We start from the raw sequence: 15,556 nt of genomic DNA on the forward strand, positions 1-15,556 counted from the left end.
AAACAGTGACAGTTTTACTTCTTCTTTTCCAACTTGGATTCCTTTTATTTCTTTTTCTTCTCTGACTGCTGTGGCTAAAACTTCCAAAACTATGCTGAATAACAGTGGTGAGAGTGGACAACCTTGTCTTGTCCCTGACCTTAGAGGAAATGGTTTCAGTTTTTCACCATTGAGAATGATGTTGGCTGTAGGGTTTTCATATATGGCCTTTATTATGTTGAGGTAATTTCCCTCTATGCCTACTTTCTGGAGGGTTTTTATCACAAATGGGTGTTGAATTTTGTCAAAAGCTTTTTCTGCATCAATTGAGATGATCATATGGTTTTTCTCCTTCAATTTGTAATATGGTGTATCACATCGATTGATTTGAGTATACTGAAGAATCCTTGCATTCCTGGGATTAAATCCCGCTTGATCATGGTGTATGATCCTTTTATGTGCTATTGAATTGTGTTTGTTAATATTTTGTTGAGAATTTTTGCATCTATGTTCATCAGTGATATTGGCCTGTAGTTTTCTTTCTTTGGGACATTTTTGTCTGGTTTTGGTATCAGGGTGCTGGTGGCCTCATAGAGTGAGTTTGCAAGTGTTCCTCCCTCTGCTATATTTTGGAAGAATTTGAGAAGGATAAGTGTTAGTTCTTCTCTAAATGTTTGATAGAATTCACCTGTGAAGCCATCTGGTCCTGGGTTTTTGTTTGTTGGAAGGTTTTTAATCACAGTTTCAATTTCAGTGCTTTTGATTGGTCTGTTCATATTTTCTATTTCTTCCTGGTTCAGTCTCGGCAGACTGTGCATTTCTAAGAATTTGCCCTTTTCTTCTAGGTTGTCCATTTTATTGGCATATAGTTGCCTGTAGTAATCTCTCATGATCCTTTGTATTTCTGCAGTGTCAGTTGTTACTTCTGCTTTTTCATTTCTAATTCTATTGATTTGATTCTTCTCCCTTTATGAGTCTGGCTAATAGTTTATCAATTTTGTGTATCTTCTTAAAAAACCTGCTTTTAGTTTTATTGATCTTTGCTACTGTTTCCTTCATTTCTTTTTCATTTATTTCTGATCTGATCTTTATGATTTCTTTCCTTCTGCTAACTTTGGGGTTTTTTTGTTCTTCTTTCTCTAATTGCTTTAGATGTAAGGTTAGGTGTTTATTTGAGATGTTTCTTGTTTCTTGAGGTAGGATTGTGTTGTAATAAAATTCCCTCTTAGAACTGCTGTTGCTGCATCCCATAGGTTTTGGGTCATCGTGTTTTCATTGTCATTTGTTTCTAGGTATTTTTTGATTTCCTCTTTGATTTCTTCAGTGATCTCTTGGTTACTTAGTAGTGTATTGTTTAGCCTCCATATGTTTGTAATTTTTACAGATTTTTTCATGTAATTTATATGTAGTCTCATAGCCTTGTGGTGAGAAAAGTTACATGATATGATTTCAATTTTCTTAAATTTACCAAGGCTTGATTTGTGAGCCAAGTTACGATCTACCCTGGAGAATGAGCACTTGAAAAGAGAAAGTATTCTGTTGTTTTTGGAGGGAATGTCCTATAAATATCAATTAAGTCCATCTTGATTAATGTATCATTTAAAGCTTGTGTTTCCTTATTTATTTTCATTTTGGATGATCTGTCCATTGGTGAAGGTGGGGTGTTAAAGTCCCCTACTATGATTGTGTTACTGTCGATTTCCCCTTTTATGGCTGTTAGCATTTGCCTTATGTATTGAGGTGCTCCTATGTTGGGTGCATAAATATTTACAGTTGTTATATCTCCTTCTTGGATTGATCCTTTGATCATTATGTAGCGTCCTTCTTTGTCTCTTGTGATAGTCTTTAAAGTCTATTTTGTCTGATATGAGAATTGCTACTCCAGCTTTCTTTTGATTTCCATTAGCATGCAATATCTTTTTCCATCCCCTCACTTTCAGTCTGTATGTGTCCCTAGGTCTGAAGTGGGTCTCTTTTAGACAGCATATATATGGGTCTTATTTTTTTATCCATTCAGCGAATCTATGTCTTTTCATTGGAGCATTTAATCCATTTACATTTAAGGTAGTTATCGATATGTGTGTTCCTATTACCATTTTCTTAATTGTTTTGGGTTTGTTATCGTAGGTCTTTTCCTTCTCTTGTGTTTTTTTTCCTAGAGAAGTTCCTTTAGCATTTGTTGTAAAGCTGGTTTGGTGGTGCTGAATTCTCTTAGCTTTTGCTTGTCTTTAAAGGTTTTAATTTTTCCATCAAATCTGAATGAGATCCCTGCTGGGTAGAGTAATCTTGGTGGTAGGTTTTTCCCCTCCATCACTTTAAATATGTCCTGCCACTCCCTTCTGCTTGCAGAGTTTCTGCTGAAAGATCAGCTGTTAACCATATGGGGATTCCCTTGTATGTTATTTGTTGTTTTCCCCTTGCTGCTTTTAATATTTTTTCTTTGTGTTTAGTTTTTGATAGTTTGATTAATATGTGTCTTTGTGTGTTTCTCCTTGGATTTATTTTGTATGGGACTCTCTGTACTTCCTGGACTTGATCGACTATTTCCTTTCCCATATTAGGGAAGTTTTCCACTATAATCTCTTCAAATATTTTCTCAGTCCCTTTCTTTTTCTCTTCTTCTTCTGGGACCCCTATAATTCAAATGTTGGTGCGTTTAATATTGTCCCAGAGGTCTCTGAGACTGTCCTTCATTCTTTTTCCTTTATTCTGCTCTGTGGTAGTTATTTCCACTATTTTATCTTCCAGATCACTTATCTGTTCTTCTTCCTCAGTTATTCTGCTATTGATTCCTTCTGGAGAATTTTTAATTTCATTTATTTTGTTGTTCATCACTGTTTGTTTGCTCTTTAGTTCTTCTAGGTCCTTGTTAAAAGTTTCTTGTATTTTCTGCATTCTATTTCCAAGATTTTGGATCATCTTTACTATCATTACTCTGAATTCTTTTTCAGGTAGACTGACTATTTCCTCTTCATTTGTTTGGTCTGGTGGGTTTTCACCTTGCTCCTTCATCTGCTGTGTATTTCTCTGTCTTCTCATTTGGCTTCACTTACTGTGTTTGGGGTCTCCTTTTCGCATGCTGTAGTTTCATAGTTCCCATTGTTTTTGGTGTCTGCCCCCAGTGGCTAAGGTTGGTTCAGTGGGTTGTGTAGGCTTCCTGGTGGAGGGGACTGGTGCCTGTGTTCTGGTGGATGAGGCTGGATCTTGTCTTTCCAGTAGGCCGACCATGTCTGGTGGTATGTTTTGGGGTTTCTGTGACCTTATTATGATATTAGGAAGCCTCTCTGCTAATGGGTGATGTTGTGTTCCTGTCTTGCTAGTTGTTTGGCAGAGGGTGTCCTGCACTGTAGCTTGCTGGTCACTGAGTGGAGCTGGGTCTTAGCATTGAGATGGAGATTTCTGGGAGAGCTTTTGCCGTTTTATATTACATGGAGCCAGGAGGTCTCTGGTGGGCCAATGTCCTGAAGTCTGCTCTTCCACCTCAGAGGCTCAGGCCTGACACCTGGCCGGAGCACAAAGACTCTGTCAGCCACATGGCTCAGAAGAAAAGGGAGAAAAAGGAAGGAAGGAAGGAAGGAAGGAAGGAAGGAAGGAAAGAAAGAAAGAAAGAAAGAAAGAAAGAAAGAAAGAAAGAAAGAAAGAAAGAAAGAAAGAAAGAAGAAAGAAAGAAAGAAAGAAAGAAAGAAAGGGAGAGAGGGAGAGGGAGGGAGGGAGGGAGAGAGGGAGGGAGGGAAGAAGAGAAAGTTATTTTAAAAAATTATTTTAAAAAATTTAAGAGTAATAAAAAAAGAAAGAAAGAAGAGAGCAACCAAACCGACTAACAAATCCACCAATGATAACAAGCACTAAAAACTGTACAAAACAAAACAAAACAAAACAAAACTGGACAGACAGAACCCTAGGACAAATGGTAAAAGCAAAGCTATACAGACAAAAATCACACAAAGAAGCATACACATACACACTCACAAAAAGAGAAAAAGGAAAAAAATATATATCTATATATATTAAAAAAGGAAGAGAGCAACCAAATCAATAAACAAATCTACCAATGATAATAAACTCTAAATACTAAAGTAATATAAACATAAAACCAGAAACAAATTAGATGCAGGAAGCAAACCCCAAGTCTACAGTTGCTCCCAAATTCCACCGCTTCAATTTGGGATGATTTGTTGTCTCTTCAGGTATTCCACAGATGCAGGGTACATCAAGTTGACTGTGGAGATTTAATCCACTGCTCCTGAGGCTGCTGGGAGAGATTTCCCTTTCTCTTCTTTGTTTGCACAGCTCCCGGGGTTCAACTTTGGATTTGGCCCTGCCTCTGCATGTAGGTTGCCTGAGGGCATCTGTTCCCCACCCAGACAGGACAGGGTTAAAGTAGCCGCTGATTCACGGGCTCTGGCTCACTTAGGCGGGGGGTGGGGGGTGGGGGGTAGGGGGTGGAGGGGGGAGGGCACGGCGTGAGGGGCGGGCCTGTGGCAGCAGAGGGCAGCGTGACGTTGCACCAGCCTGAGGCGCGCCGTGCATTCTCCAGGGGAAGTTGTCCCTGGATCACGGGACCCTGGCAGTGGCGGGCTGCACAGGCTCCTCGGAAGGGAGGTGTGGATAGTGACCTGTGCTCGCACACAGGCTTCTTGGTGGCAGCAGCAGCAGCCTTAGTGTCTCATGCCCGTCTCTGGGGTCTGTGCTGATAGCTGCGGCCCGCCCCCATCTCTAGAGCTCATTCACGTGGCTCTCCTAATCCCCTCTCCTCGCCCACCACGAAACAGGGAGGCAAGAAAAAGTCTCTTGCCTCTTTGGCAGCTCCAGACCTTTTCCCGGACTCCCTCCCGGCTAGCTGTGGCTCACTAGCCCGCTTCAGGCTGTGTTCAACCCCAGTCCTCTCCCTGGGATCCGACCTCCGAAGTCGGAACCTCAGCTCCTAGCCTCACTGGTCCCGGTGGGTGAGCAGACAAGCCTCTCGGGCTGGTGAGTGCTGGTCAGCACTGATCCTCTGTACGGGAATCTCTCCACTTTGCCCTCCGCACCCCTGTTGCTGTGATCTCCTCCATGGCTCCAAAGATTCCCCCCTCTGCCACCCTCGTGTCTACCCACGAAGGGGCTTCCTAGTGTGTGGAAACCTTTCCTCCTTCACAGCTCCCTCCCAGTGGTGCAGGTCCCAACCCTATTCTTTTGTCTCTGCTTCTTCTTTTTTCTTTTGCCCAACCCACGTACATGGGGAGTTTCTTGCCTTTTGGGAGGTCTGAGGTCTTCTGCCAGCGTTCAGTAGGTGTTCTGTAGGAGCTGTTCCACATGTAGATGTATTTATGATGTATTTGTGGGGAGGAAGGTGATCTCCATGTCTTACTCCTTCATCATCCTGAAGGTCTCCCCCCGACACCCTTTTTTGAAACAGTATGATAAGCTGAGGTTTTTAAGTGCAAAAGTATGTGGGGACACTTCTGAAGTATGTGTGCCAGGCGGAAGGGAGACTTGAAGGTCGGGTCTGTGGCCAAGCAAGTGGAAATTTGGGGCATATTGCTATCTTCTCCCTTCACAATGCACATGCCAAATTAAATTCCCAGTACTATAAGAAATACACCTATTTAGCTTTGACTAGGTGTTTCTCAAATATATTTGATCAGGGAAACTTTTTTATTATGACATCTATTTGTATCCTAAGAATCCCATGTTCCAAGGGACATACTTTGAGAAATGCTGCTATGTGGCAAATACTGCAGTACTCAGGGTGGTGAGTTAACAACTGTGATCTGTGTTAGTGTCTCTAAGGAAATTAATAAGTGATACATTACTTCTAAAATGTTTTTTTTTTTCTTTTTGCGGTACGCGGGCCTCTCACTGCTGTGACCTCTCCCGTTGCGGAGCACAGGCTCCGGACGCGCAGGCCCAGTGGCCACGGCTCACGGGCCCAGCCGCTCTGCGGCATGTGGGATCCTCCCGGACCAGGGCACAAACCCGTGTTCCCTGCATCAGCAGGCGGACTCCCAACCACTGCGCCACCAGGGAAGCCCTAAAATGTTCTTTTTGTAGAATGAGTATTAAGAGCAGAAATCCCACCCAACTCTTACAAACCACACTGATGCAGAAATGGGAAAATGCTACAAGATATTACTACAGTGCTGAAAGCACATACCCTAACAATCCCACTCTCAAGCATTTTACAGATAGAATGTCAGTATAAAAAGAACAACTCTGCAAAGGTGAGACATTACCAAGTTATCTCAGATCTCTTAAAGTAGTCCTCAGAACTGCTTGAAGGGGATCCTCCCTAAATGATTTGAGTTGGTTTAGCTCATTCTCTGCGGGGGGAGGGGGGCTCCCCTGGCTCCCGTCCACGACCAGAGGGCATCTAGAGACAATCCCCATGCAATGCCCCGGCCCCATGCCCTCTGGACCTGCTCCATCAGAAATTACATATTTGATGGCACAGGTACGTATCAAAAGGTGAAGGCCAAAGAAGTCCCCAGTCCACTACAAGTGTTTAAGGGTGGGGCTGGAGGTGGGAGACATATATGCTCCTAATATCTGAGTTGACTAAAATTCAGAATGAGTTTTTCATGAGAAACAGTATCATAAGTGATGAGTAAGTAGTTTTCTAGGTAAGTAGTTCAGCTCTATCATTGTTAAATCGTTTGAGGGGATTATTGTGAAAATATACTACCGCTTATAACATTATTTCCCGAAAAAATAAAAACGCATTTTGTGTTCTAGATACAGCACATTAAAAAAAATAGTAGAGAGAATTAAAGCATTCATAAATTACAGACAGGCTGCAGATAGTTTCCTAAATCCTTAGGGTTTCCTCCAAGATTTATTCATGGTCCATGTGACATAGCATGGTTTTTTTTGTTGTTCAGTATTTTCTCAACCTGATATGCCCACTTTAATTCTTACAGCAATTCTTAATTTAAACAAATGTTAATCAGCAACTGTCTTAAGTCTTGACTTGAAAACCTGATATTTATAGTTACAATGAAAAAGTAAATGCCTTAAACAGAAATATATTTTACTTAAATCTTATTTATATTTTCTGTTTTTCAATATAAAAATATGCATTTCAAAACACTTCAAGATATTCTGATAAGCTGTGCAGTAGAAAAGGCCCATCCAGTGCACTGTTCCCAGGTGAGTCTGAGGGGCCCTGTCATAGTAGAGCAAGGCTGGCCTGTGGCTGTAGGGGCAGTCCATGTTTTGTAAATTCACACTGACTTGAAACAATATTAAAACGATGTGCTTCGAAAAGCAAAATAAAGATAAAGCACAGAGCACCTTTTACCGTGTTGTAATAAAATATTCATTAATTCCTCTGTGTGAAAATCTGGAGAAAGTTGAAAGGCAAAACTAGATATAAAAGGAAAAATAATAAGTGTTTATAAAGTCAGTTTTCTCTGACTTGTGAAAAGACTGATCAAAAATCCTTTGAGGCAACGTGAAAGTTCATGGGTTCTCCACCTGCCAATACCATTTCAGCAGCTTCTTAGCTGTCCACCTAGATTTCATATTACAGACTGCATGAGGTCTTACATTGACATCGATACGTCTCTTGTTTTTTTGTACTATAATGCTTTCGCTGGTATACCATGAAGTACTATCACAAGTCAATTATAACTATACTTCATCATAAATAGGAATTAAGAAAGTACATTTTGCCAAACTGATTTTCGAATCTCCTAAATTGTATCTGTTCACTCACCTGCCAGTTTGAAAAATGTGCTAATTTGTAGAGGGCTTCCTCATCATTAATAATGAATTAGTGATGCTATAACTTAATTCAAAATCAATTACTTTTTAAAAATGGGACTCAGACCAAGAAAGCTGAGCATCAGCCAAACTCTCCCGGCTCACCATGGGCAAAAGGCCAACTCCACAGTGACATCTAAAGGTCATTTTATGAAGAATCCAAATAAAAATTACTCTCAAAATATTTTGTCCATTAAAATTAGTTTATGAATAGAAATTAAACTTTAACGAGAGGACTTTGGGCCTTTGAGCTAGAATCTCACAACCAGAAAGAAAAGCAATTTTAACACTGACCTATGATATTTTCAGAAAGTTTAACTATTGATTTAAAGAATTCTGTTGGAATAATGCATGATAAAAGCTTTGGAAGTAACAGTTATTGAATCTACAATTAAAAACTAATCATTTAGGGGCTTCCCTGGTGGTGCAGTGGTTAAGAATCTGCCTGCCAATGCAGAGGACATGGGTTCGAGCCCTGGTCTGGGAAGATCCCACATGCTGTGGAGCAACTAAGCCCATGTACCACAACTACTGAGCCTGAGCTCTAGAGCCTGTGAGCCACAACTACTGAGCCTGTGTTCCAAAACTATTGAGCCTGCGCTCTAGAGCCCGTGCTCTGCAACAAGAGAAAGCCTGCGCACAGCAACGAAGACCCAATGCAGCCAAAAATAAATAAATAAAATAATATTTTTTAAAACCAAAAAAAAACTAATCACTTAAATCTTTTCCCCCACGGACAAGACACAAATAACAAGCTTTTTCTGCTTTTCTATCTCCAGAAATTCCATAAGAATCCAGAAATGGAAAAAAAAAAAAAGTGAAGGTAAAACCTGCATCTAGCTGATTGACTATGAAAACTAAAAAAGCACTAAAAAGCATAAAATAGTATTGCTGAATACTGAAGAAATATGAAAAACACCTGCAAACATTTTTCTACACATCCTGATTGTCTTTCTAATGTTGTTTAGTAGTTAGAACTACTTGCAAAACAAGTGCTTAGAGTTGATAAATATTTATGGTGCCACCTGGTGATTTACTTCGTGTTCAGCCAGTGCATTGATTTTGGATGTGATCAGTACTGCCCCCTCAGGAGCACATTCTCCTCTGCATATAATACAGGAAGCTGTACAGCTGGGGACCAGAGACTGTTACAGGTGCTCTGAAACATCAGTGAGAGAAGTTGCCAACTAAAGGAAAAAATGAAAATGTAGAATGCTTTACTCTGCTTTTCCACAGATGTAACCATGACTTCATGCAAAACCTAAAGAAAATGGAAGCTCCTTTATTCCAGATAACCCATAAATTCAGAATTCCACATATAATTTCCTTTAGATGAGCAGAGTATGTTATACATTAATATCCATCTCCTTTATGAATCCTTGATAAGATTTTAGTTGACAAGGAGAATGAGAACCAGGATCTGGATGCTGAATGATGGCTTTGGCAACATCACGTGAGGTGGCTTTTGGGTCTGCCACACAGTTTGAGTTTCTTTGTTGTGAGCATCTGTGCCAGGCCATTGAGAAACACCAGAAAGATGGTCATGGACATGACAATCACGTAGTGGCTGATGCTACAGAAGGAGAAAAAGAAACATGTTACAGGCAGAGAGAACACATAAGAGGAAAAGCATAAGATTCCTCTAACTAACGTTTCTAAATGTACAGTTGATCCTTGAACAACTCAGGGATTAGGGGTGCTGACCCTCTGAGAAGTCGAAAATCAGCTTATAACTTTATAGTTGGCCCTCAGCATCCAGGGTTCCTAAGTATCTATGGTTTGGCAGCCTCGCATTCAACCAACCACGGATCTTGTAGTATTGCAGCATTTACTATTGAAAAGAATCCACAAATAAGTGGATCCATGCAGTTCAAACCCATGTTGTTCAAGGGTCAACTGTGTATATAAAATACACAGAATTACAGAGGATACCAATGATTTTGAAATAGATATCAATATGTTAAAAAGAACAAATTTGTTGTAGAAGTAGTGATGAACATAATATTTTGAGATAGCTCCAACAACTATAATGGTATGAAAATGTCTGATTGATATTAGTAGTGCCTGTGTCTTTGTCACCATTAGAAACTGAATTTTAAAATTTAGCTTTTAGAAAAATAAAGATAATTTCCCCCCTCTAATTCTTATATACTCTGAATAATATCCACAGACTCCCCATGATGTCCCCAAGTTAAGTATTCTGATGTTTTAGACCATGCCATCCCATGTTTTGACATAAGTTAGAAGTACTTTGACAAAAGTACCAGCCACAAAGAAAGAAAAATGTTACCCAAACTCAAATTCAGTGAAGTGAAAGTTTTAGTCAAAGAATCTAAACAAAAGAAAAGGGACACATCTCTCTATTAATCTCAGAGTCAAAGCTACTATCCCCAAGACTTCTGGAAGAAGATAGAATACGCTTAAAATTATTCAATCCCAGTTCCCATCTATCAGCAATATTAAATGTTCAGTTTTTCTTTTTAAACACAGTACATAGTACATGGCTTGATGATAAATTTGGAAATATGGAAAGAAATTTAGGACACAGATCTGACAAATGTGCAACAAAGCAGAGGCTTCCTATAGTGTACTAGTACAGTATTGCCCAAGCTAAGCTTCAGTGCAGATTGGCAAGTTTATTCACAATGCCTATCAGAGTTGTGTTTAACTGTCTAACTTCATAAGAGATTCACACATTTTACACCCTTGTGTAAAGTGTGCGCAGGCAGAAAGCCTGTGCGCAGGCTTTCTCTTGTTGCAGAAAAAACAAGGTTCCGCAGGCCTGTAACCAAGCTGGTTTGATGAAGGGAGGTCATATTTTCTCCCCTTTCCTCTCCTCTACCCCCAGCAAACAGAAGTCCTGGTGTGGGTTAAAGAAGCCCCTTCCCAAGAATGGCCCCCAGGGCAAGCCCCAGGGAACTTGTCTTAGGGCATCTGGGAAGGTGCCTTTTGGGTGCATGTAAAACAGGCGGATCACAGAGAGGGACATGGAGACTAAGGGGAAAGGGAACAGCGGCCTGCAGGCCTCCCTCCCACCTTCTCAATAACTCCAGTCCAGTAGGTGGGCAGCCCCCCAAAATGTCAAACTGCTGGCCCTAGGCCAACCTAGGCAAAGCTTCACTGTGCTGTCAGGTAACTGCTCCATAGGCAAGGCCCCTCAAGGCCAGGAAAGAAGGGCCTCTACTCTATGCAGCTTTTATTTATTTATTTATTTATTTATGGTATTGTTATAAGCTTTTAAGTAAGAACCTCCAATTGTAAAGCTTTATGGTTTGATAGGATTTCCTTTGGAAAGGCACTGATTCCTATTTAGAATCTTTCTCTAGGTTCACTGGTTCATCTTGTAAAGTAAATTTGATATAGAAGAGTTGGCTAATTAAAAAATAAGAATGAGAACTAGTTATGTTAGAAATCTGGTTCCGGACTAGGGTAGGCTCCTGACCTAAAAAGAAAACAATAAAATTAGATCTTTAACTGCTAGCCAAATATTAACATTAAGTTAAGAGTTTTGAAATGTTTGTTTATTTTCACTGTAAAAATAATGTAATAGAATATTGGACCTGGAATTTTCTTCTACTTAAATTTATGTGTGTATGTGTTTGTGTGTATGTGTGTTTGTATATATTTTTTAACCCTGAATGAATATGATATAGCTCTTATCTACCACTTAATTATGTAGATTTTACAAAGCTACTTTCCAACTTTAGTAGCTACAGAGGAAATAAATCACTGATAATTATTTATTTAAAAATGAAAACAATGATAAGACATTTTTATCATTCTACAAAGCCCTTCTGGGAATAAAACTATCTAGATATTTATTTTAACAGAATGCTCTTGAACAACTCATGCCAAAATAGACAAGATTATGTTACCAAAATTATGTGAGTTATGCTGAAATTTTATCACACTTAAGTTGGTAACTGGTTGACTGATCTTACTTTAAACATCTTCCAAAGTGGGGCAATTCAAGTTTATCACAGCACAGAGGTGTTAGAAAACTAGAAGCTTTAAAAAAAAAATCAGAAAATCTTCCTTTTCCTGGAGATGGAGTAGGTGTACTTTCCCCTATTCTTCCTGCCAAGTACAACAAAAACTCTGGGCATTGTATATAAAAGAAACGTAAGAAGACTGAACAGTGGATAGAATACACACAGGTTAAGGATCTTGGGACCCAAGGAATGACACAGTGGGTAGTTCCCTGGATTTTCTTTTTGCTGGAACAAAATGGAACAAACCAGAAATGCCAATGGACATAGCCCAAACCCCCTCAAAACAACCCAACATGATAACAAAAGCCTACTCTCTAGCCAAAGGACAGACAAGGAGTGGGGCAGGCCCAAAAGATGGAAAACTTTTAGACAGTTAACTGTTCCACTTCAGCCAGAAACCACAGAAAAAAGGGTGGTTCGGCTCCTACCTGCTCCAGCAAAGGCCGAGTGGGGAGCCTACACTTCCACCCTCACCAGGCTTTGATGAGGTACTCCAACCCCCATCCATCCCTGACCCTGAACCCCCATGGCATGAGAGAACACTGAGTAGGGAAGCTGGTACTTTCACCCAAACCTGGCAGTGACAAGCAATTCCCACTGCCCGACAGTGTCAGTGGAGACCACGCGAGAAGCCTCGACTTGCACCCCCGTCCAGCAGTAATGAGGGCCCCCTTCACTGGGGTAGTATCAGACGAGGCCCAGTGGAGAGTCATTCACCTCCGCCCAGAGTTAACAAGGCCATTCCCCTCCCCACTGTGATGTTAGTGGAGGTCATGTAGGGGAGCAATAAGGACTTCCAGCCCTTCCTAACCACGGAAATACCAGGGGAGGCCCAGTGGGGAACTGTAATTCCTTCCCCTGCCCTGTAATAACGAGGAGACCCCTTTGGGCATCAATGGAGGCTGAATGGGGAACCTGGATTTCTACTCCAGTCAGTCAAAAAACAGTTCGGTAGTTTCTTATGAAACTAAACGTGCAACTACTATATGACCCAGCAAGTGTACTTCTGTACATTTATCCCAAAGAAATAAAAACTGATGTTCACAAGAATGCTTAGAGGCTTAATTCATATAGCCCCAAACTGGAAATAACCTCGAAGTTCTTCAATGGGTGAATGACTAAACAAACTGTGGTACATCCGTACTACAGAATACTACTCCGAAATAAGAAGGAATGAACTACTGAAACACACAACAACCTGGATGAATCACCGGAGAATTATGCTGAGCAAAGAAAGCGAATCCCATAATGTTACGTACTGTATAATTCCACATATGTCACATTCATGAAATAACAAAACTACAGAAATGAAAAAAAGATTAATGGTTGCTAGGGGTTAAGGAGGAATGGAAGCAGGAAGGAACTGGTTTTGCCAATAAAAGGGCAACACGAAGGATCCTGTGTTGATAGAAGCTGTTCTGTATCTTGACAATATGAACGTCAATATCCTGGTTGTTCTATAGCTTTGTTGCATGAAGTTACCCTTGGGGGTAACTGGGTAAAGGGAGTACAGGATTTCTGTATTATTTCTTACAATCTCATGTGAACCCATAATTATCTCAAAATGTTTAATTGAAAACAACTGGCAGCTTGCAGACAACACAAAAACAGCAGGTGGGCTGGCTTGCACTAAAGGGTCAGAGATTGCTGACCTCTGCCCTAGGCTGTCAGGTCCCTGGAGGCAGGGACCATGGTCCCTGTTTCTCTCCCCATTTCATCTTTAAGGTCCAATTCAAGGCCTTGTGGGCCCTTCAATATTTGTTAAATTATTAAAAATGGTAATTTGTAATTAAAAGAAATCAGAAAATCCTCTTTTGTTTTGTATACCCTGGCAGATTTAGCCTGGACTGAAATCAGACTCCCCTAAAATAAAAGTCATAGACATATAATCAAAATTAAATGATAAAAGACAAAATCCCAAAATATTTAAAGAAACAAAGAGTCTCTCCCAAAATGAAGTAAAACTAGCCCTAGGAGATATTAAAACATAAAGATAAGTGTAATTCTGGCATTAGAATCAATAATCAGAACCAGGGAAGGGAACAGAAAGCACCGTACACTAAAGATAAAGGAACCATCACAAAAAACTCATGACTGTTCTGGCTAGGCTCACTTTAATTTTATGGGCACAGATGAGATTTGGTTCTCATGAATGCCTCAATTCTGACTGCACACTTGTGAATTATTTTTCTGTCTCCAAATCAAACCATTTAATGTCCTTTCTTCTCTCCTCAAAGTTCTATCACCTTCCTCCCCTCTCAGGAGATGACTTTGCTTATTTGAGAAAACTTTACTGAGAGCTAAGAGAGAACTTCTCTTCTTGCCCCAAACCTACTAAAACACCCATATCTGTCTATATTTCCTCCTGCACCTGATCCTGTCTAAAACAAACCCCTCCACTTCTATTTTGGATCCTGTTTCAACTCTCCTACAAAAGGACTTTACTTTTGCAATGATCCCCCACCTCTCTCATAGCGACATTTTCCCCTTCTCTAAAGCGAGCAAAGCTGTCACCACGGAGATGTGTAATTTCTCTCATCCTAAAAATAAAAGAAAAACTCTCCCAAGATCCCATGACTTCCTCTGGCACCATCCTAATTTAAGGCATTTTAAATTTGATATGTAAAACCCAGCTCTTAATTTCCCAAATCTTCCTTCATCAACCTCACTTTTCTGAGGGGCTTCTCCATCTCGGGAAATGGCTTTACTGTTCATTCACTTAGTTACTCAAGATAAAAAACCTAGGAGTCACCCTTGATTCTCACCTTTTCTTCTCCTAGCACATCCAGTCCATTAACAACTTCCACTCACCTCTCTTTCAGAATACTTTGTAAATCTAGCCTCTTGTTACCATTTTGAATCACTGCCCTAGTCGAAGCTGTCATCATCTCTAGTTTAGAATACTGCAAGAGCCTATTAACCAATCTTCCTCTTCCCTCTCTCAATCCCTGAGTATGTTCTCCGTATTGGCCAAAGAGTTGTTTCCAAATGTAAAGCGTATCAAATACTTCCCTGCTCAAGAGTCTAATGCTTTGCCTTATACTTGGAATAAATTCCTAATTCCTTACAATGACCTTCAAAGCCATAAGTGACATCAACTGTCTTTCTGAACTCTCTCCCTACCATGTTTCTCCTCACACCTTTCTCGTCACAATAACCTTCATGTTTTCAAAAGTAATGACATCAGGAAATGGTTATCATAGAAAGCCAACTTAAAAAAAAAAAACCCTGTATATGTTTACATATAAATTAAGTCTAAAAGGAGATACATCAACCTGTTGGACAGAGGTTAACTCTGAGACATTGAATTATGTGTGACTTCTTACTTTTTCTACATGCTTTCTGTATTTTCTACAATGAGCTTGTGATACATTTCTATCTATGTGATGTTTACAAATTATGACATAGAACTCTTGGCCAAGCTCATAATTATCACACAAATCTTCAACTCTCTCCCATTTCTGTTCCTCACAGGACATTTCAAAATCTGCAATGGTTCCTGAGATAAAAATCCTCAACCCAATAAGCTGGATATAATGGTCACAATTCTTCATGTTATAAGAAGGTTCACTCCCCAACCCAGGGACTGGAGTTCGGAGTCAGAGGTGAGAGGAGGGACGGAGTGCAAACTGCCCAGTCTCCAGCCTCAAGGATCAAATCCAGGACAGCCCAATCTGACCCTGGTTCCATGGGAAGACCAGGCAAGGAGGTTAGGAGGCAGGTAGATGAAGGAAAGCCATGAGGACTGTAAAAGGTTACACTATAGAACGAATACACAGAATGTGGCCTATCCATACAATGGAACACTATTCAGCAATGAAAGGGAACAAAGTACTGATCCA

General features: G+C 40.3%; 1 protein-coding gene across 3 annotated transcripts in view; it reads right to left on the bottom strand.

Annotated features, from left to right (window-relative positions):
* Positions 1–8,988: 8,988 nt before the first annotated feature.
* PIGN (phosphatidylinositol glycan anchor biosynthesis class N) overlaps positions 8,989–15,556 on the bottom strand; it is a 110,825-nt gene continuing 104,257 nt past the window's right edge. For all 3 annotated transcript variants that reach the window (XM_060310702.1, XM_030868104.2, XM_030868099.2), the window contains one exon: positions 8,989–9,295. In XM_060310702.1, the coding sequence (XP_060166685.1) occupies positions 9,172–9,295 (124 nt within the window). In that variant the 3' untranslated portion in view covers positions 8,989–9,171. The remainder of the gene's footprint in view (positions 9,296–15,556) is intronic.

This window comes from Globicephala melas, chromosome 13 (assembly GCF_963455315.2).
Source record: "Globicephala melas chromosome 13, mGloMel1.2, whole genome shotgun sequence".
In the NCBI taxonomy this organism is placed as follows: domain Eukaryota; kingdom Metazoa; phylum Chordata; class Mammalia; order Artiodactyla; family Delphinidae; genus Globicephala; species Globicephala melas.